The following is a 20,354-nucleotide window of genomic DNA, read 5'->3' as shown; positions in this document are numbered from 1 at the left end:
TCTCGGAAACCCTGTACAGGGTCGCTATGAGTCTCGGAAACCCTGTACAGGGTCGCTATGAGTCTCGGAAACCCTGTACAGGGTCGCTATGAGTCAGAATCTACTCCACAGCACATAACAACAACACCAACAATCCGTAGTTGGTGGAGAATAAAAATGGTACAGCTGCTGTGGAAAACAGTGTGGCAGTTCCTCAAAAAACTGAAAAGAGCTTCTGTTAAGTGCCATCAAATTGATTCCAACCGGGGAACGTGGCGGTTCAAACCAGCGGCATTAACCCACCATGCCACACCAGGACTCCTGTATGACCCAGCAGTTCCACTCCTAATCTATCCAAAAGATATACCAAAAGCAGAGACTCAGAGAGACTTGTACACCAATGAACGATACACAATGTGGTATATACAATGGAATACTATTCCGCCAGTAGTAGAAATGAAGTCTCAAGGCATACTACAGTATGGGTGGAGCTTGAAGACTTTATGCTGAGAGTAGTAAATCAATCACAAAAAGACAAATATTATATTACCTTACATATAAAAAGACAAGAAAAGGAAAGTGTATATGTTGTTGTTGTTAAATGCTGTCGAGTCAGTTCCGACCCATAGCGACCCTGAACAGGGTTTCCGAGGCTGCTCATCTTTCTCCCTCGGAGCAGCTGGTAGTTTCAAACTGCATACCTTGCTGTTCGCAGCCCGATTCGTAACCACTACGCTACCAGAGATAGACCAAAGTTTATTAGTGGTTACCAGGAGTTGCAGAGACGAGGGAAAGGAGGGCAGGAGAGTTGCCACAAGAGCAGGGTTGTGAGCCGAGTATTGTCATTTCTGTCAATAAGTTGTCCACCTGTAAAACATTGTGTGATACATATAAGGTGGCTTCAAAAAGCTCGTAGAGAATTCCACTACTTTTTTTCCCCCATTACTTTTTAATTCCATTTTTCCACAGACTTTTTGAAGCCCCCTTGTGTTTACAACAATCACACACACACATACAGACACACACACACATACACACACACAAAGAGTAACTGCTGAGATTGTTTGTCAGAAGGGGAAACTTTTTTTCTGCCAAAATTTATAATACCATTGGAGGACCACACAGAATTATCAACTTAAAAGCTAGTCTGCTATATATTTGGCCAAACATTTAGCTAACTCACCCCTAATGTGAGTCTTGGTGTGGCGCTGTAGGATAAGCACTCAACCACAAGGTTGGTTTGAATGTCAAGGTCGTTGGTTCAAATCCACCAGATACTCCTCAGAAACCCTATGTAGGCTCGACTATGAGTTGGAGCCAACCGGATGGCACTTAACAATAATGTGTTGGAGTCCTGGTGTGGTATTGTAGGATAAGCACTTCACCACAAGCCCAATTTGAACCACAAGGTCACTGGTTCAAACTCACCAGCCGCTCTTTGGAAACCTTATACAGGGTTGCTGTGAGTTGGAACCAACTTGAAGGTACTTAACAACAATAAATGTGATGACTGGAACTGTTCCTTATGTTGTCTTATGTGGCCGGACATTCCCACCCTTATGTTATAACCAAACACCTCATGGAATTTGTGTTTAGGGTCATAGTTAGTGGGACATCTCAGTTCATTGGCCTCAGAGAGTGTTTAATGTTTCTGTCCTACGTCCTACTTTGGTGTGTAGTGCCTGAAGTCTTAAAAAGCTTGCCAGTGTCCATCCAAGGCATAATTGGTCTCTATTCACCTGAAACAACAGAGAAAGAAGTCAGGAATACGAGGAGGATATGGAATGTGTGGCTAATTGCCTACATGCACAACTGCTCCCTTTGCCATGAGACAGGCTACTATTACTGAACATTTTTTATCAAACTTTCCATAGAAGAATCCTGATCAACAAGAGGAAAATGCAGAGTAGAATTTCAAATGTCATGGACTCAAGACTTTCTGGACTCATTAAAGGTAAATGAACCTCTGAAATTATTACACTGAGATAATCTTCGAACAATCTAAAAATAACCCCTAAAGTCTTCTAAAATCAAACAATAGTTTAGCTAAATGAGTAAAAAAAAAGGTCTGCCTTGAGCATTTTGTTCTTTCAAGAACTGTCTATATGGGATCACACTGACAACAGCAACGTAAAAGATGAGCTAGGAACCTTAGGGGGCAGGGAGTTCAGTTGATGAGGGAGAAACAACTCAGAAAAAGAGGGCAAGACTGGTTACACAACTCAGAGAATATAATCACTGTCACTAAATTCAAAATGTACTAACTGTTGAATTGATGTGTGTTTTGATTACATATTCTCAACAATAACAAAATTAATAAAATTATACGACAACAACAAAAACCAGTTACCTACATAGCCAGTCACTACTCATTGATTACCTACTATGAACCAGCTGTTAGACTGGAAATTATAACCTTTGTATCTGCTTTCATTCAATCATGCATCCAGTCAATAAATATTTATGTTCTAAGTCCTGGCAAAAACCACAGTGAATAGAAGAAAGAAAATTCCTATTCTACACCCATGAAAGTTTGTTTTTTAAATTCCTACCCTTAGGTGTCTTACACAGTGCCTGATCCAATTGCTCAGTGCTTATTTGTCAACTGAAGAAAGAAATAGTTCCTTAAAATTCCAAAGGTAAAAGTCCAGGACTGGTTTATTCAACATTAATTTCAGTATCTCCACATAGTAGGTGCTCAAACTTTTTATTACTAGGAGGAAGATAGAATCTCTGTGCTCAAGCAGAGGATACCCACAGATCTCTGAGGCAGTTACAAAATAAAGAACTAACAATATGAGCTGAAAGCCCTACAATAGGAGTTCGCCAATTTGAGGACGGGGTGCAAAATTAGCAACCTTAAATTGTGCATGTGCTATGAACTAACTTGTGAAGGAAGACTGTGATTAGATCATGGGGGTGGGGGGTTGGGGGGGAGAAGAGGGCACACCAAGCTAAGGAAGTCACCGAAGGAAAAGAAGAGGAAGGTTAGAACATGTAGTAACCTGCTTGATTTAAGGGGAAATGAGCCAGAAAAGCCACACAGAGGAGATAACAGAAGGGTTATGTTGTTGTTGTTGTTGTTGTTATTGCTAAGTGCCATAGAGACAGTTCTGACTCATAGCAACCCTGTGTAGGGTTTCCAAGGAGCAAGTGGTGAGCTTGAATTTCCGACCTTGCAGTTCAAACTGACTTTGCAGTCCAGTGTATTAACCCAAAGCACCACACCAGAACTCCATCTGAAGGGTTATAGAGACCTTTAAAGAGTGGTTCTTGAGCAGGGAAGTGATATGGAAGGGACAACTCTGGACCCAGGCACCAGCAAGTACTCTTGCATGAGTCTGTAATGATGCCAATTATGCATCTTGAAAGAAAATGTCTTACTGGAGTAATTACATATTTAAATCCATGAAATACTGTTTCAGTTAAAATTGTATACTCAACATAATTAAGGGTCAACATAATTAAGGGCATATTATACAAAACCAACAGTGAGAAACTGAAAGCATTCCCCATGCAAACAGGAACCAGACAAGGATGCCTTTTAGCACCACTCCTACTCATTATTGTGCTAGAAGTCTTAGCCAGAGCTATAAGGCAAGAAAGAGAAATTAAAGGCATCCAAATTGTCAAAGAAGTAAAACTCTATTCACAGATATGATCCTGTACATCGAAAATCCCAAAGACTCAGCAAGAAAATGATTGAAACTCTGATAGAGATGGCGAAGTGGCAGGGTACAAGAACAACATACAAAAATCAGTTGGATTCCTTTAAACTAATAAAGAGAGCTCTAATAAGGAAATGAGGAAAACAGGCTGTTTTGACCACTGTGGTACAACAAAAGACATAGATCAATGGAACAGAATTGAAAACCCAGAAGTAAATTGATCCACCTGTGGTCAGTTGATCTTCCACAAAGAGCCAAAACATATTAAATGGGGAAGAGACGGTCTCGTCAACAAATGGTTCTGACAAAACTGGGAATCCTTTTGCAGAAAAATAAAATAAGACCCTCCCACCACATACAAAAATGAACTCGATGTGGATTGAAGACCTAAATGTAAAGCCTAGAACTGTATCAACAATGGAAAAAATAGGGACAAACTTAGGGGCTCTGATATATGGCATACACACTATCAAACATAACTTAAAACACACAAACAGAAAACAAAATAGATGTCTGGAACTTCCTAAAATTATGCATTTATGTTCATCAAAGGAGTTCACCAAAAGAGTAAAAAGAGAATCCACAGACTGGGGAAATGTTTGACAACGATATATCAGACAAAGGACGACTCTCCAAAATTTATAGAACACTTCAGTATCAAGAAGACAAATCATCCAATTAAAAAATGAACAGACACTTCGCCAAAGAAGACATTTAGGTGACCAAGAAACATAAAAAGAAATGCTCACAATCATTAGTTATTGTTGGTGTTAAGTGCCATCAAGTCAGTTCTGACTCATAACAACCCATGTACAACAGAACAAAACACCTCCCAGTTCTGTGCCATTCTCATAATTGCTACTACCTTTGACCCCATTGTTGCTGCCACTGTGTCAGTCCACCTCACTGGGGGTTCTCTTTTTTGCTGCTCCTCCACTTTACTAAGCATGATGTCCTTTTCTAGGGAACTGTCCCTTCTGCTAATATGTCTGAAGTATAAGAGACTAAATCTGACCATCTTGGCTTCTAAGAAGCATTCTGATTGTACTTCTTCCAACACAGAATTATTTGTTAGTCATTGTTCTTATTGTTAAGTGCCATCAAGTCAGTTCCCATTCACAGCGACTCTGTATAGGGTTTCTGAGGAGCGATTGATGAGTTTGAACCACCAATCTTGTGGTTCAAACCAACCTTGCTGTCCAGTGCCACATAGAGGCATAAGTCTTTAGAGAAATGCAAATCAAAACAACAATGAGATTTCATCTTACTCCAACATTAATAGCAAGGTTAAAAAACAAAACAGAAAACAACAAATGTTGGAAAGGGTATAGAGAGACTGGAACCCTCCTACCCTGCAGAACGAACTATAAAATGGTGCAAGTACTTTGGAAATCGGTATGGCACTTTCTCAAAAAGATGAAAACAGAAATACCGTCTGACCCAGCAATACCTATATACTGGGTATCTATCCTCAAGAAATAAGAATTGTGACATGAATAGATATATGCATATCCACGTCCAATGCAGCACTACTCACAATAGCAAAAAGATGGAGACAGCCTAAATGCCCATTAGTAGAAGTTGGAAATAGGATTTAGGGAGGTAACTTAACTTGCTTATGGTTACACAGCTGGTAAGTGGCAGAGCTGGATCCTAATCCAGACAGACAGGCTCCATGCTTTTAACACTGTATTTTGCTTTTTATTAAATATCCTTATGGAATGTGTTTCGTAATCACTCCTTTTCTTTCCATACCCATTTAAGTCACATTAGTGTTGAGCCTCTCAGGAAGTGATAGCTATAGTTTCACAATGTTTGAGTTTGTCTGCTTGTAACCTTTCTCAGATTCTCTCTGGTTATCACTGCCAGATTAGTTTTCTTAGAACACTAGCTTTATTAAGTCACTCTTCTGATCAAGAAACTACATTTTTCAAAGCACACCTTCTCCCTATTTTACAATTTCTTCCACAATTTGGCCTCAGTCAAGCTATTCAGCCTTATTTCTCAGTATTTTCTGATACATATTCTCCAATCGAATAGGATCTATTTCCTTGGCACTCTATAAAACTGAAATTTTATCTATAGACAATATCACATGGAGTGTTAAAGTTGGATTCAATCTCCCAAGTTTGCCACGCCAATCTCATTTTATAGGCTAGAGAGTTTATTAGTTGCTCAAAATCACACACAGTTGGTGGCAGAGTTCAAATTTGAACTCAGAACCCAAGTATTTTATATTTCTCTAAAAATACTGTTTATTGAACACTGTGTCTCATACAGTTTTTTGGCATTTTATGTTGTAGTCTCATGCCAGTTCTACGAAGCCTTGTTGTTAAGTGACCTGGAGTCAGTTCAGACTCTAGCAACCCTGTATAGGGTTTCCAAGGAGCAGCTGGTGGGTTTGAAGTGCCAACCTTGTGCTTAGTAGTCCAGTGGTGATCCTACAGTGCCACACCAGGAGCCTTAATCACTATTATTATCATCATTTTCCATTCTGTATATGAGATCTCAATTTAAAGAAGCTATTTGCGTACTCTTTTCGTGTACTTGCCTTCTCTTAGTTAAAGTCTTGTATTTTTCCATATACATGCATCTTCTCTTCTCCACATCCAGACAGTAAGTCCCACAAGGGTAATGACCGTATCTCCTCTCGTTTGACAAAATCTAGCACCCTCCTGCACTCACATTAGTCATTGAATAAAGATATGGATAAATGTACTCATGCACATGGTATTTGGGTGGATTTGTTCTAATCCTGGCACCATATTTTAAACACAAAATATCTGGGTAATAAAAAACGACAACAAAAGTATCTATAATTAATGCAAAAGTGCCCTCATATTACAGTGGCTGAGACAAGGTTAACAATCATTGCCCTGTCAGCTCCACCTCTAGAGCAGGGCCTTTTACAATTGGGAAATCCAGGGAGGATCAGAGCCACTGGAGTTGTGATCACAGTTGCTTCCGACGCAGTCTTTGTTTTTTGTTTGGGTTAACATTTAGGCCAAGCTGACCCTGGGTAGGCGTGACCTGGTTACCAAGGTTTCCGATTTGAGACCAGCCAGCTCAGCCCCACCTTACTGTCAGATTTGTGGCGGGTGTTCGCGATACGCTTCGCCCCGCACAAAGATGGCGCAGAGCCTGTGCTGGACCAATGGGAACTGGCGTTGCTCCCGGTTGCCTAGGTAACAGCCAATAAGCAAAGGAAATGTGCCCAGTGTGACTGCCAGGGATGGTGGCGTCAAGTGGGGCAGGCACTGGTGGAGGTTGTGGAGAACCAGGTGTTTGGGGAGAGCCCAACTGAGCAAAGTTCCGGGCTGCTGGGGTCCCGCGCCGGAACGCCACGGTCATTCTGAAAGGTGGAGCCCAGGTTGGCTGACGGCGCGGGTGGGAGGGAGCCGCGAGAGTGGTCGGGTAGGTCAGGGACTGAGGCGCCGAGCAGGAGAGAAAAGGGGCTGGAGAGCACGGCTCCATCCCGAACGGCTGTCCATGGAGTTCCCTAGTCGGACCTCCCCTCTTGACTGTGGAGACTGAGGCCCTGGAGAACCCACGGCACCCCGGCTAGCAAGTGGAAGGTGTAGGGACGGCTTCGGGAGGGACTGGTAGACCTGCGTGACCTGAGGACCCGGCTGGGAAGGGAGAGAAGACCTGGAGAGCGGAAAGGAGTGGAGTTCGAATGTTTTAGACTGTGTCGGAGAAGGAATGGGGAAACCTTTGCCCAGGAAGTGTTGCCTAATTCCGGTCTAGGGCTTTGCTTTCCCTAGTGTCCGCCTGTATTACCCTGGGGATGAGAGATGGTCCACAGGTTGACGCTTGGGGATCGGGCTGCCTCAATTAATTGATGCATGGTCTTCCTGCAATTTGGCATCTCTTGGCTGCTTGAGTACCGTAACTTCATTGTATTAGAAACCGACTCAGGCATTTTTCTTTTTCCATGAAATGGATAAAATTCTGGCAGTATTACTCCTCAGGCCCCAGCCCACTATTTCTTTTAACCAGAATTTTCTTCCCATTTTCTGTCATCTAACTCTTCAATGTTGTTGTTGTTAAGTGCCGTCAAGTCGGTTCCGACTCATAGCGACCCTGTACAGGGTTTCCGAGCGTGTAAATCTTTATGGGAGTAGAAAGCCTCATCTTTCTCCCGCGGAGCGGCTGGTAGTTTCGAACCGCTGACCTTAAGGTTCGCAGCCCGATTCGTAACCACTACGCTACCAGAGCTCCTTAATTCTCCAATATTCTTCCTAAATAAGAACTTTGTATGGCAATGATGCATTTATTTACATTAGAATGGGATAGGGAGTTAAAACTTAATAAAAAGTTATTTCAAGCTCATTTAAAAGTACTTAGAATAAGAACATTTGACTCTTGTTCTAGGTTTCTTACCAGCCAAATCTTTATTCATCAGAATCTTCATTTTCTCCTTAAGATTCTAAAGTCTTTTTGTGTTTGTTTTTAGAATCCATGTAGCGTAGTGGTTAAGAATCGGACTGATAACCTCAGGGTCAGCAGTTCAAAACTATCAGCTGTTCCGCGGGAGAAAGATGAGGCTTATTGCTCCGGTAAAGATTTACAGCCTCGGAAATCCTGTACAGACAGGGTCGCTATGAATCGAAACTGACTCCACGGCACATTACGACTACCACCATGGGTGTAACTAAAAGAACTTTGACAAAATGATCATATCCTGGGGAGGGTAGCTTTGGATGAACATGTGATAAAGTGGTTGCCTCCAAATAGTATTATTGACTGAAAATCGATTCCCCATATTGTTGTTGTTGTGTTTCTTAAGTGCCCTTAAGTCAGTTCTCACTCATAGTTATCCTGTATAGGATTTCCAAAGCTGTAAATTTTTGTGGGAGTTCAAGCTCACCAACTGCTCCTCGGAAACCCTGTATAGGGCCACTATGGGTAAGGACAGACTCAAAGGCATTTAGCAACAACAACATGTCTAAAGTAAAAGGATAGAAACAAGCAAATTAACAAATACTATAAGGAGCTCTGGTAGCATAGTGGTTACGAATCGGGCTGCGAACCTTAAGGTCAGCGGTTCGAAACTACCAGCCACTCCGCGGGAGAAAGATGAGGCTTTCTACTCGCGTAAGGATTTACCTCCTCGGAAACCCTGTTACAGGGTCGCTATGGGTCGGAACCGACTAGACGGCACTTAACAACAACATAAGGAGAATTTATAGTATTTGTTAATTTGCTTGTTTCTATAAGGGGAAGGAGTCCTGGTATGGCGCTGTGGGTTAATACTCCAGACTGCAAAGCCGTTTGAACTGCAAGCTCGGTGGTTCAAGCTCACCAGTCACCCCTTGGAAACCCTATACAGGGTGGCTATGGATCAGAACCGAGTCAATGGCACTTAACAACAACAACAAAAAGGGGAATGGGAATGCAGTGGCTCTGTAGGATAAGCACTAGACTGCAGTGTTAACCCACCTGCCCACTCCCTGGGAGAAAACTGAGGCTTTCTGCTCCCACAAAAATTTAGATCTGTAATGTGAGTGGGTATCTATCTGTTTAAAAGCATGAATCATCTTGGCTTTACGAACAGAATAGAGCTTAAACCTCCTCCTGTTTTCTTTTAAAAGATGATTTGAATAATTGATACAAATACTGATTTGCATTCATTATTTAGTTATTGAACTTTTCAGTCTTTATCAACCTTGGCTATACTTGATTAAGTTAGATTTTTATGTTCATTACCATGGATACTGATGAAATTCCTTTTGGGATCAGTGGCTGTACAGCTGAGTATTAGCATAAATGAAAATCTCAACCCTGCCCCCAGGCAGTGAAAATATCAATTATCAGGGCACACGTAGCAGTTTCTAACCAAATGTGTCTAACTATGGCCTGAAATCCATGAACTCCACACATTTCCTTTAATCAGCATTTCTGATGTGTGCTTGGAATAGACATCATTTTGATAAGCAACTACTGAAGGAACTATGCTAGATCTCTCAAGATAAAAAGGAATGGAAATTTGTCGTTTGGATTCCTTGAAAAAAAAGGCAGCTGATGAGGGTAGGAATGGGTTGGGAAGTGATGTTCCAGTTATTATTACTGGGTAAGAAATTGCTCCCAAACGTAGCAGCTTGTTGTTGTTAGGTGCTGTTCAGTCCATTCCGACTCATAGCAACCCGATGCACAGCAGAAGGAAACCCTGGCCAGTCCTACACCATCCTCTCAATTGATACTATGTTTGAGCCCATTGCTGCTGCCACTGTGTTAATCCATCTCCTTGAGGATCATCCTTTTTTTTTTTCTTCTGACCTTCAACTTGACCAAGAATAATGTCCTTTTTCCGGGACTGCTTCCTCCTGATAGCATGTCTGAAGTCTGAGAGACAAAGTCTTGCCATCTGGCTTCTAAGGGCATTCTGTCTGTATTTCTTTCAACACAGATTTGTTTGTTCTTCTGGCACTATGGTACTTTCAGGGGAAACTTTTTCTGCCAAAATTTATAGCATAAAAAAAATTTTTTATAGCATCATTTGCAGGCCATACAAAATTATCAACTTCTAAATTAGCCTGCTATATTTAGTCAAACATTCAATTAATTCACCCCTAATGTGGTGGCTGGAACTGCTATTTACCTTGGCAGGGCCAGACTAAATAATTTTGTGGGCCATGTAAGGCCAATGTTCCCCACCCCTCCTCTAGAACAACAAGGTGGAAGGCCATTAGTAGTAAGTTTCATGTAGCCCCAAGAAAAAGTCAGCAAGTAACAGAGAGAGTAGTCTGTAGTCTATATGACTCTTCCAAACTGCTGCCAAGCATTTAAGACAAATGCCCTTATCTTATACTCTTCCTGTATAAATATTTTGTGTTTGTTTTAGAATGGTTGTTTAATTAAAAGATTTAGTAGAAAATACAGCCCTTCAGATTCTGACTTGTTTTGAAGGAATGAGGTATTTCAGATTTATACCATAATGCTGACTTTAATGCTCTGACCTAATTAGTTCTGGGAAGAACTGAAGACCAGCTATCAAAATGCCTATCTAGACTGGAAAGAGCTTTTCTCTTGAGCGCTGGTGGAAAACTTCTCTTCTTCTCATTAATATTTTATTTGCAATGGAGTCCTGTTGACCTCTACCTCAGGCACACTCTGATGCTGGGCTGAGTGTAAGAGACTTAATTGGATGCTAATCTGTGGAACCTGGGCTCTGGACAGAGAAAGCACAGCAGGTACCAGCATCCCCTCTTAGAAAAGAGCCTCCAGAGGTTTTGAAGAACTTTAGGACAAAAAGAAAATAACTCTTGCCTCGGGATTTCTTCTACCAGGTGAGAGGCCCTGGACCTGAACAGAGTTCCAGAATGATAACTGAAAAAGTGTGGAAATCCTTGATGGACCTCTATGAGTGGCTCCCAAATGTGTCTAGAAGAGCCCCACAAAGCTGGCTTCACTACCGGGATAGAGAAGAATGCTCCTCTGTACTTGGGTGATAGCATGGGGATTCTCAGCTTGTCTGAACTCATAGCAGGGGTGAAACTGAAGCTTTGAGATGGAGCCCGGGCCCAGCAGATGTCACTGAGTCCTGCTCTGTCAGGCTGGCCAGTTGCCTTTTCTGGGTTTCTGGCATCTGCATCAAAAATCAATGACACAAGGTCAACATTAAAATCTGCCATAGGATGTTGATAAAGAATCGATAGATGGCAATGATTGTTTTTTTATCTGCTTAGTATTTACTTCATTAGTCAAAATTGTTGATCCCCGCCCCCAGAAATCTGCCATGTGAATTGTAGCAGTGGTGTTTTTAGAGTGAGCAGAGACTTTAGAGAACTTTTCATTATAGTAAGTAAGCATGTAAGCTCAAGTGTCTCTCTTGAAGGAAGACCAGAAACTAACATTTAATGGACAGTACCAGTCTGTGCTGGGCACTTTGATTTACACTGTTTAATTCATGTACTAATGCTGCAAAACATGGTCTCTGGGGTAGCATAGTGATTATGAGTTAGCCGATGATGAGGCTTTCTGCTCCCCTAAAGATTTACAGCCTCAGAAACCATATGCAGGATCGCTATGAGTCAAAACTGACTCTGCCGGCACATATCCACCAACATGGATGGTGTGACACCGTGCGATAAAGCACAAACTTGGTGGTTCAAAATGACCAGCTGCTCCTCGGAAACCTTATACACGGTTGCTATAATTCGGAACCTACTGTATGGCACTTAACAACACCACCACCAACATAGCTGAGAAGGCAGATTTAGAGAAACTTAGGCAACTTGCCAAAGGTTACACAATAAATCAGGATTTGAACCCAGGCCTTTCTGCCATTGGGGTCCATACACCACTGTGCTATATTGAGAAGCAGTACAGGAGAGGTAAGAGCACAGATCCTAAAGGCTAATTGCCAGGGTTCTGATTCTGACTCACATGTTAGCTGTATGACCTTAGTTAGCTTACTTAGCTTCTCGATGCCTCAGTTTCCTCATCTGTAAAGTGAGAGTTATAATAGAATCTACCTCATAGAGTTTCTGTGAGCATAAAATGAAACAATACATTTTTAAAAATAGATCAGAGCGTGGCACACAGTCAGCAGTCAATAAATGCTAGTTGATGTTACAAAGGTATTTCCAGAAGCTTCTCTGAGATTAGCTCAATTGATGAATGAGTATTGTACTGGCTAACTCAGAGTGTAACTAACCTAGCACAGCCCTTAGCCACCATTTGGACAAAACAAGCTCAGGGTAAATGTTGTACTAGTAGAACACCTAAGCATCTTTTTTTTTTTTTAATGCTTTATTGTGAGTTATAGTTTACATGGGAGAACATTAGCTTCACATTGATCCCATTGTGTATTGTTTCCTTGTCATGGTTACAGTCCCCTCCACGCATCATCTACCAACCACAGGGTATACCCCGCAGCCCCATCTTCCTCTCCAGGTCCATCTCTCCACGTCATCACCTCTGCCTCCATCTCTGGCATCACTGCTTCTCTGGGTATAGTTCCATTCTCCGCTCTTCTCCCTTGATGGTCCCAGGGACCTCTGCTCCTAGACTGCAAGGTTAGTCTCTCCCCTCCCTTTGCTACAAAATGTCTACCTTTACATTCCCAGCCCTTACAGTCAGTCCTGATACCAATTATTCACCATTGTATCCCAAGAGACCTATCTGCATCTCCTTTCCTCAGCCCCGTTTAGACAGATTGGCTACTACTCAGTGGAGATTCTACCTTGCTCCACGCCCTCTGGATCTAGGTTCCCTCTTGAAAGTTTGTAAGCCAGTCACTTCTTGCCTCTGTAGTCCCCCTCCTCTCCATTTTGAGTAGCCAATGTCCAAGTTGCCCATCCCTGTCCTCTCCGTGTGTGGAGGGAGTGGGAATGATCCTCGCTGTGAAGATTTGTTCCCTTTTGAGCTACTGCTTCCATAGGTGTAGGTCAAGTTCATCAAATTGTATCAGATTATTCTTTTTTTCCTCTTCTTTCTTCTGATTGAGCTCTGACCATCCAGCCATTGAAGCCTGGTCAAGTGGGTATTATCTACAAGTGTGGGTGTTCTTATGCATATGCCCTCTCTTCTTATCAGCTGGACGCTACACTCTCCACTCTAGTCCTTTGTGGCTATGTCACTGACTCTGGGCCCAAAAGTCCCCAGGTTTTGCCACACTGCTGGCCAGCCAGGTCTCCAGCAGGGTTCACAGGAGTCTATTGAACGTTGTAGGGCTTACCTAGCAGCTTCATTTCTGCTTTTCCCTCACTTCCTCTTATCGGTGACAAATGTGGTCACCAATCAGAGCGTGTATTCCTTATTGGGTCTTAGTCTTAGAAGGAGGTTTGCCCTGAGGGGACCTGACCACTTGCCTTGATGTCTCCTGGGTGAGCCACTTGTTTGTTCTTGTAGTAATCAGTGATCTGCCTGTATTGTTTGGCATTTTTCCTGTCAGTCTTTCTTTCAAGAAGTATCTTCGTTCCTTCTGGCCGCTCCAAGCTGGACTGCTAAGCATCATTTTTGTATAAAACGTGCTCGATCCCTTTGTGCTAATAAGCTGTGGAAACTGTTTGGAGCCCAGGCCTGATTTTTCATAGTGGCGGTTTCAGTACACTCTTAACATTGGGTATGACTTTGGTCCCTTTGGGATTTCACTGGATGGATAATAAGTACCACATCCCTGGGGAGCTAGAGACTGAAGTGATTTAAGGATCCACTTTTCTTTTGTTTATCAGATCTGGCCCCACTGCTTTGAAGGAGACGTACTTGTCCTCTTAGAACTCAGCCAGGCGCCTGGGATTCGACTCTAGGTTAATTATTAATAGTAAGGGACGTTTCCATGACGATTTATAGTTCCGAGAGCTTATCACACATTTATTAGAGTAGTATTCCAGAAGCTGTCAAGTATAAGAATCCTGTGATGTGCTAGTTGATTCTCACACTCTAGATGCATAGACTGTGATTCAGTAGGTCTAGGTTTTGCCCTAGGAATCTGCATTGTCACTATCACTTGTGAACACTTTGTATTCCATACATCTAGGAAAGTTAAAGGGGTAACAAAAAGACTAATTGAATGGAAAAAGAAATAGGGTTACATATTTTTTTGAGATGTTAAATTATTCTCTTTGTCTCCATATGGGGTGGTGGTGGTGTGCTATGGAGTGGTTCTGACTCATAGCTACCCTGTATAGGGTTTCTGAGGCTATAAATCTTTATGGGAGCAGAAAGCCTCATCTTTCTCCCATGGAACAGCTGGTAGTTTTAAACTGCTGACCTTGAGGCACATCACCACCACCACTAATTTCTTCACAGCACTTAACAACTTATAGATATCCTTCGATACAAACTTATCTTTCACAACACTGGTACAAAGCAGTGTGTGAGTGTTTTCTATGTTCTCTCTCTCTGAATCATGCCTTCTGATCTCCCACCTGGATGTATCAATTCACTTCCTCTAAGGAACTCTGATAATGTAGTGGTTATGAGTTGGGCAGCGAACCTCAAAGTCAGCAGTTCAAAACTACCAGCTGTTCCGCTGGAGAAAGATAAGGCTTTCTGCCCCCATAAAAATTTATAGCCTTAGAAACCTAAACAGGGTTGCTATGGGTTGGAACCAATGGCACTTAACAACAACAACATCTGTAGATTAATTTAACCCAGATCTTAGAAAATCAAAACTGGATGAAATTTGTAAAGAAAAACAGATTAAGACTGGTTGGTATCAGGACTGACTGTGAGGGTTGGAAATGTAAAGATAGACATTTTGTAGCAAAACAAAGGGAGTGGTTGACTTTGCAGTCCAGGAATAGAGGTCCCTGGAACCATCAAGGGAGCAGAGTGGAGAGCGGGACCCTATCCAGAGAAGCAGTGACACCAGAGATGGGGGCAGAAATGATGACGTGGAGAGAGGGAGTGGTTAGGGACTCTAGACCCAGAGAGGGAGAGGGGCTGTGTGCTGACGACTTGGGGGCAGGCTTGCAGGGTATACCCTTTGGTTGGTTGATGATGCATGGAGGAGATTGTAACCACGGCAATAAAACGATATACGATAGGATGAATGTAAAGCTAATGTTCTCCCATGTAAACTATCACATAATTCACAGTAAAACATTAAGAAAAAAAAAAGATTGGTTGGGCAGAGGTGATGATGATGGTTGGACAGGTGGATATTTTTGCTATATATGCCCAAGGCAGTAAGTATATGCTTAGCAGGGCTGGTGGCCTTTGCCTGTAGTCCTTTCTGCCAGCCTTCCCATGACACTAGTTCTTCTCTGTTTCCTGCAGTTTTCACCTTTTCTTCTTCTATAAGCTGTGACCATGACCCTGACAAAAGGCTCCTTCATCTACTCCAGTGGGGAGGAATATCGTGGCGAATGGAAAGAGGGTGAGAAAGACCGCTGAGGGGCTGGGGGAGCTGGTGATGAACTCTCCACTTGGCTGAAGGATCAATACATCAGGATATATACGTCAGCTGTATAGGTCTTGGTTTCCAATACAGGATTTCATTCCAACTATTCTACTTAAGGATGAAATAAAAGAATTAGAAAGTTCTATTGTCAGTCTGACCTCCAGGAATGAGTTAATCTTTCTATTTCTAACTTTGAAGTGATTTAGTATCCTTGAGTGGTGTTATTAGGGGATATTTTAATAAATGTTACTGTACCCAGCAAAATAAAAATGAATTAAATAATTTATGTGTACATAAATTGGGGGGAATGCAAAATTCATTGCAATGACTTGGTTCAGGTAAATGTTAAGGAGTGAAGGGAGATCTGGAAATTACGGCAGACACTCAAGGGCCAATGATGCTCAGTGCTTCAATTTCCTGTGACAGACAGCTCATTACATTTAGAGGTACCTCTTCATAGAATTGGAACAAAGTTCTTCAGAGCCCGAGACTATACAAGAAGCACTTTGATGATGGTCACTTTGGGAACACACAATCTGACCCTATACAGTCTCTTGGGTCCAGTCCTAGTAAGCCGGGAGACTTGACTCGCCACAGTTTTGTAGATGAAGAGCAGCTCAAGCTTTGACCAGACGTGCACCTCATTCCTATCACATCAGAACCTTGCAGCTGACGATTCCCTAGCTTTAACAGGAGAAATTGTGCAGTATTATGTGGACTTGTCTCCGTATATCCCAAGCCTTTCCTCTTGCCTCTAAATACCTGCTGACCCCTTTAATATATCTTTTTAGATGAGATATTTCCTTAGGCTCTCTGGGGCTGTCTGTCTACCAAAAGAACTCCCTCGCACTCTATTTCAAGAGCATCATTGCTCCTCCATTGCCTTGCTGTGTTTTCTGGTCAGTTCAGCGGGTGAATCCAGTCCTACTGATATAGCAAAACTCAAGTCAAGCTGTTAGGTTTGCCCAGTGGCTTCATGGTGCTAAGAGGCACTTTTATTATGCCTCAGAGGCAATGTTGCACCATCAGCATCAAGGCTACCTATGTTTGTATTCTGGCTCTGCCATTTAGTAATTCTGTGATATTAAGTAAATTATTTTAGCATCTTCTTGCCTTGGTTTCCTCATCAGTAAGACAGAAACAATAACAGAACTATACCAACATCTTAAGGTTGTCATACGGATTAAATAAGATGATAAATACAAAGTACTTAGAAGAGAGCTTGACACACCTTGAAGCCTGTGTGAAGGTTATTATAATGTTTACGTGCTCTCTCACCTTTTGAACTTGGAAGGACCTTCTCTAAACCTGATGGTTGTATCCTAAGGTTCCGGGAACCAGGTTCTCTAGGTCAGTGACTCAGGGTAATAGTTCTCTGCCCTGTTAATGTTACTGCGCTTCTCTTCTTTCCTCCATGGGTGGGGTGACGGAAGGTAAGTGATGGTGTATGACTGAGAGGGTACCTTGAAGCCATTCCAGCCTGACACTTGTCTTTCTCTTTGCTTAGGTCGGAGACATGGTTTTGGTCAACTGATGTTTGCAGATGGTGGCACTTACCTGGGTCATTTTGAGAATGGGCTGTTTAATGGCTTTGGAGTACTGGCCTTCTCAGATGGCTCAAGGTGGGTATTGGATCATTCCTTTCTCAGTTTTAAGCTAGAGAGGCTCTGATGAAAAAATCAACAGTGATAGGTATCTGGTTAACCCTAGCTTGTCTTACACTCTGCAGAAAGCAAGACTATTACTTTTTAAGTAGATCTAAACTTTGAAATGGTGAGGAGGTGGGTGACCTCCCACCCACCACACGCCCATGCTCCTGTGTTCTTGCCTTGACCTCTGGGCCTCATATCACACATATTCTGCCCCTTCTGTGTTGGTTGGAAGTGGAGTGGGAGGGGGACTGGAGCTCTGAGACAAGTGGGATCCACTTTGCTCTTCAGTGTTCTTAGCTTGGCAGCTCCTTGACTCTGCGAGCCTGGTCAGGTAACACCCCACCGTCCCAAAAAGGCTAACTGTCGGTATTTCTGCAGGTATGAGGGCGAGTTTGCTCAGGGCAAATTCAATGGTGTTGGAGTCTTCATTCGGCACGACAACATGACCTTTGAAGGAGAGTTTAAAAATGGCCGAGTAGATGGTTTTGGTAAGTTGCAGCCCTGCAGGGTGTCCCAGCAGCCCAGTGGCTGTGCCCTCATGCCCTGGACACTGAACTCCCGACAGACAGAGTGCCCCTGAACAAATCTTTCTCTCTCAGCCTCTCCATAGTGAGCTGCTCTCTGAGACCTTAATGTCATCAGCACGCCCCTGTTTTCTCTGTCCTCCTCTAAGGCCTGCTGACTTTCCCTGATGGTTCTCACGGAATACCCCGCAACGAAGGTCTGTTTGAGAATAATAAGCTACTGCGGCGTGAGAAGTGTTCGGCCGTGGTTCAGCGGGCCCAGAGTGCCTCCAAGTCCGCCAGGAACCTCACAGCCTGATGGGGCATGTGCAGCAGCTGGCGAGTCTTGGGTGAAACACATGCCCCAGGTATTCGTTCCAGGTGGATCGTGAGCCAGACCTGAGATAACCAAGACTGGAGCAGAAGCCCTGTGATGTGCCCTGTCACCCGTCCATCAGGGCTTAACGCCCAGGGAAGTTCTGAGGATTCTGACCCATAAACCCTGCAGCACTTGTTACCAGTTCTGTCTTTCCCTTTCTAAGTAGCTCTAACATGCCTGTGTGCCAGTGAACCGAGGTACTCTCTGGTCCTAAAACCTGGGATGACCCACTGCAGGCCTGCTGCCCGTCTATTGCATTTTCTGCCAAGTTATGCAGAATGTCTTCATCCTGCCTACATTTGGGACAGACGACCCTATTCCCAACTTTCAGCCAGTGCTGCCCTGGAAAAATAAATATATGGGGTGACTTGGTACCGAAGTTCTGTATGCTATCCCACATTTACTGCTGATTGGAGCCCTGGCCACAGGCTCTCTGCTTTGTCTGTCCAGGCTGCTATTTGTCTCTGCTGCTTCCCCCGTGAAAGGTCTATAGAGTGCTGTTCTCCCTGAACTTGATGAGATGTCTTCCTTGTCTGAGCTCAAGGAGAAAGTCTCCATCTGTGCCTCCTTCCTTAGATGCAGGGCAGGATCCCGCTATGGAGTAGTAAGAAAGAAAACAGCATAAAGAGTCATCTCACAACTTGAATTTATTACGTATTCCAGAGGAAAAGGCAGGCCTATCTGGGCCACTGCAGACCCTGCCAAGGAGGAGCCAAATACTTCGGGATGGCTTGGGCCCATACAGTTCCTTCCCAGTGGTCTAGTAGGTCAGACCAACCTCAGTAAGGAAAGAACCCTCAACTCCTTGGGGTTTCGGTAGGACTGGACCCATCCAAGGACTGCGGTGAACTGAAAGTGCTCTTGGCGTCTTGCACTGGACTCACTGAATGCATCTTTCCACCCTGAACCTTGGCCATCAGGCCTGGGGGTCAGATCTGGACAGGTAGGGCCCCCACATGTGCACCCCTGAGGCCTCTGAACGCTGCCCTCAGCCCTCAGTCCCCATTCTGAGTGTCTCTTCAACAGCACATGGTGGTGCCTCTGTTACTCTGAGTTATACTGTAGAAACAAGTGTTTATAAAGAATAAATTATCACCAGACTGCCTATACTTTGTTTTCTTGGCTTTCTCATGCTTCATCTTCATGAATATGAACCCATTTGCTTTTCTAAAAGTTAATAAGAGATTGGGGCTTCGTCCTGAGACTACCCGCTCTGCTACTTCAGTATCATCTAATTCTCACCCAAACTCTGCTGGTTAAAAAAACCAGACAGGCTCTGATTGCCCACACTAGTAAGTAGCAGAGCTGGGTAGGGTTTGTGGAGCTGTTCTGATTCCAAGGCATTTCTACAGAACTACTCTACAGAACCCGAGCACAGAGGGCCATGTTCTGAGACCGGCTAGTGTGCCATCTGCTGGGTTACTTTAGGCAGGTCACCTCCTGCTGCGGTTTTCCTTGCTCTGCAACAGTGATACTTCCCCAGATCAGCTCACCAGGAACACTTAACCTCCCACTCTGATTCTTTGATGATCCTGTTAGGTCCTGGCCACAGCCCTATGAGGAAACCCAGCCAAACCCAAGCCACTGCTCTCGAGTTGATATCAACTCATAGCAACCCTACAGAAAAAAGAGGAATGCTCCAGAAGGTTCCAGAGGCTGTAAATCTTTATGAGCGGACTGCCTCATCTTTCTCCCACAAGCTGTTTTCCTTGTGGTGGGGGGTTGGAACTGCCCTGTGAGCACTACGGGTGAGGCTCAGGGAAGTTGTTTGCCCAGAATCTCTGGAGGCTGCCTGTGAAAAGAGCCCAAATGCTAGTCTTTAGTGCACACAAGTGCCCAGTGTCAGTTGAAGATTTGAGAGTTTATTGTCATTTCTCCTCTAGCCTTTGTCTTAAATTAGGATGTATTTACCGCTCCTGGTGTGACACGATAGGATCAGCACTGGACTTCAAACCACAAGGTCAGCACTTCAGACCCACCAGTTGCTCCTCAGAAACCCTATACAGGGTCACTGCGAGTTGGACTTGACTCAACAGCACTTAACAAGAAGCTTTCTTTAGGAGAGCTGATGGTGCAGTGGTTAAGTGCTAGCTGCTAACCTAAAGGTCAATGGTTTGAACCCACCAGCTGCTCCACAGGAAGAAGTTGTGGCAGTCTGTTCCCATGTTTATAGCCTTGGAAACTGGGAGGCAGTTGTACTGTCTTACAGTGTCTGGATGAATCAGAATCCACTGAATAGCAACACGTTTAGTTCTGGTTTGGGAGGCTTTCTCTTTAGCCAAAAAAAATTTTTTTTTAATTTGTCTCTTCCTGGCACTAGTC

General features: G+C 43.4%; 1 protein-coding gene across 1 annotated transcript; it reads left to right on the top strand.

The window, feature by feature from the left end:
- The first annotated feature begins 15,405 nt into the window (after positions 1-15,405).
- Positions 15,406-17,990, top strand: MORN4 (MORN repeat containing 4). Its single transcript, XM_006831214.1, has 4 exons — positions 15,406-15,474; positions 17,006-17,120; positions 17,529-17,638; positions 17,824-17,990. The coding sequence occupies exons 1-4, from the start codon at positions 15,408-15,410 to the stop codon at positions 17,970-17,972; spliced, it is 441 nt and encodes a 146-aa protein (XP_006831277.1). The 5' UTR covers positions 15,406-15,407; the 3' UTR covers positions 17,973-17,990.
- Positions 17,991-20,354: the final 2,364 nt, after the last annotated feature.

Source organism: Chrysochloris asiatica, unplaced genomic scaffold (genome assembly GCF_000296735.1).
Source record: "Chrysochloris asiatica unplaced genomic scaffold, ChrAsi1.0 scaffold00003, whole genome shotgun sequence".
NCBI classification, from domain to species: Eukaryota; Metazoa; Chordata; class Mammalia; order Afrosoricida; family Chrysochloridae; genus Chrysochloris; species Chrysochloris asiatica.
This window is presented reverse-complemented; position numbering and strand designations above follow the sequence as displayed.

Excerpts from the sequence above, each read along its gene's own strand:
- MORN4 (XM_006831214.1), top strand. The coding sequence starts at position 15,408 with ATGACCCTGACAAAAGGCTCCTTCATCTACTCCAGTGGGGAGGAATAT. Across the intron at positions 17,121-17,528 it reads GCCTTCTCAGATGGCTCAAG|GTATGAGGGCGAGTTTGCTC; the intron begins GTGGGTATTGGA and ends GTATTTCTGCAG. Across the intron at positions 17,639-17,823 it reads TGGCCGAGTAGATGGTTTTG|GCCTGCTGACTTTCCCTGAT; the intron begins GTAAGTTGCAGC and ends TCCTCCTCTAAG.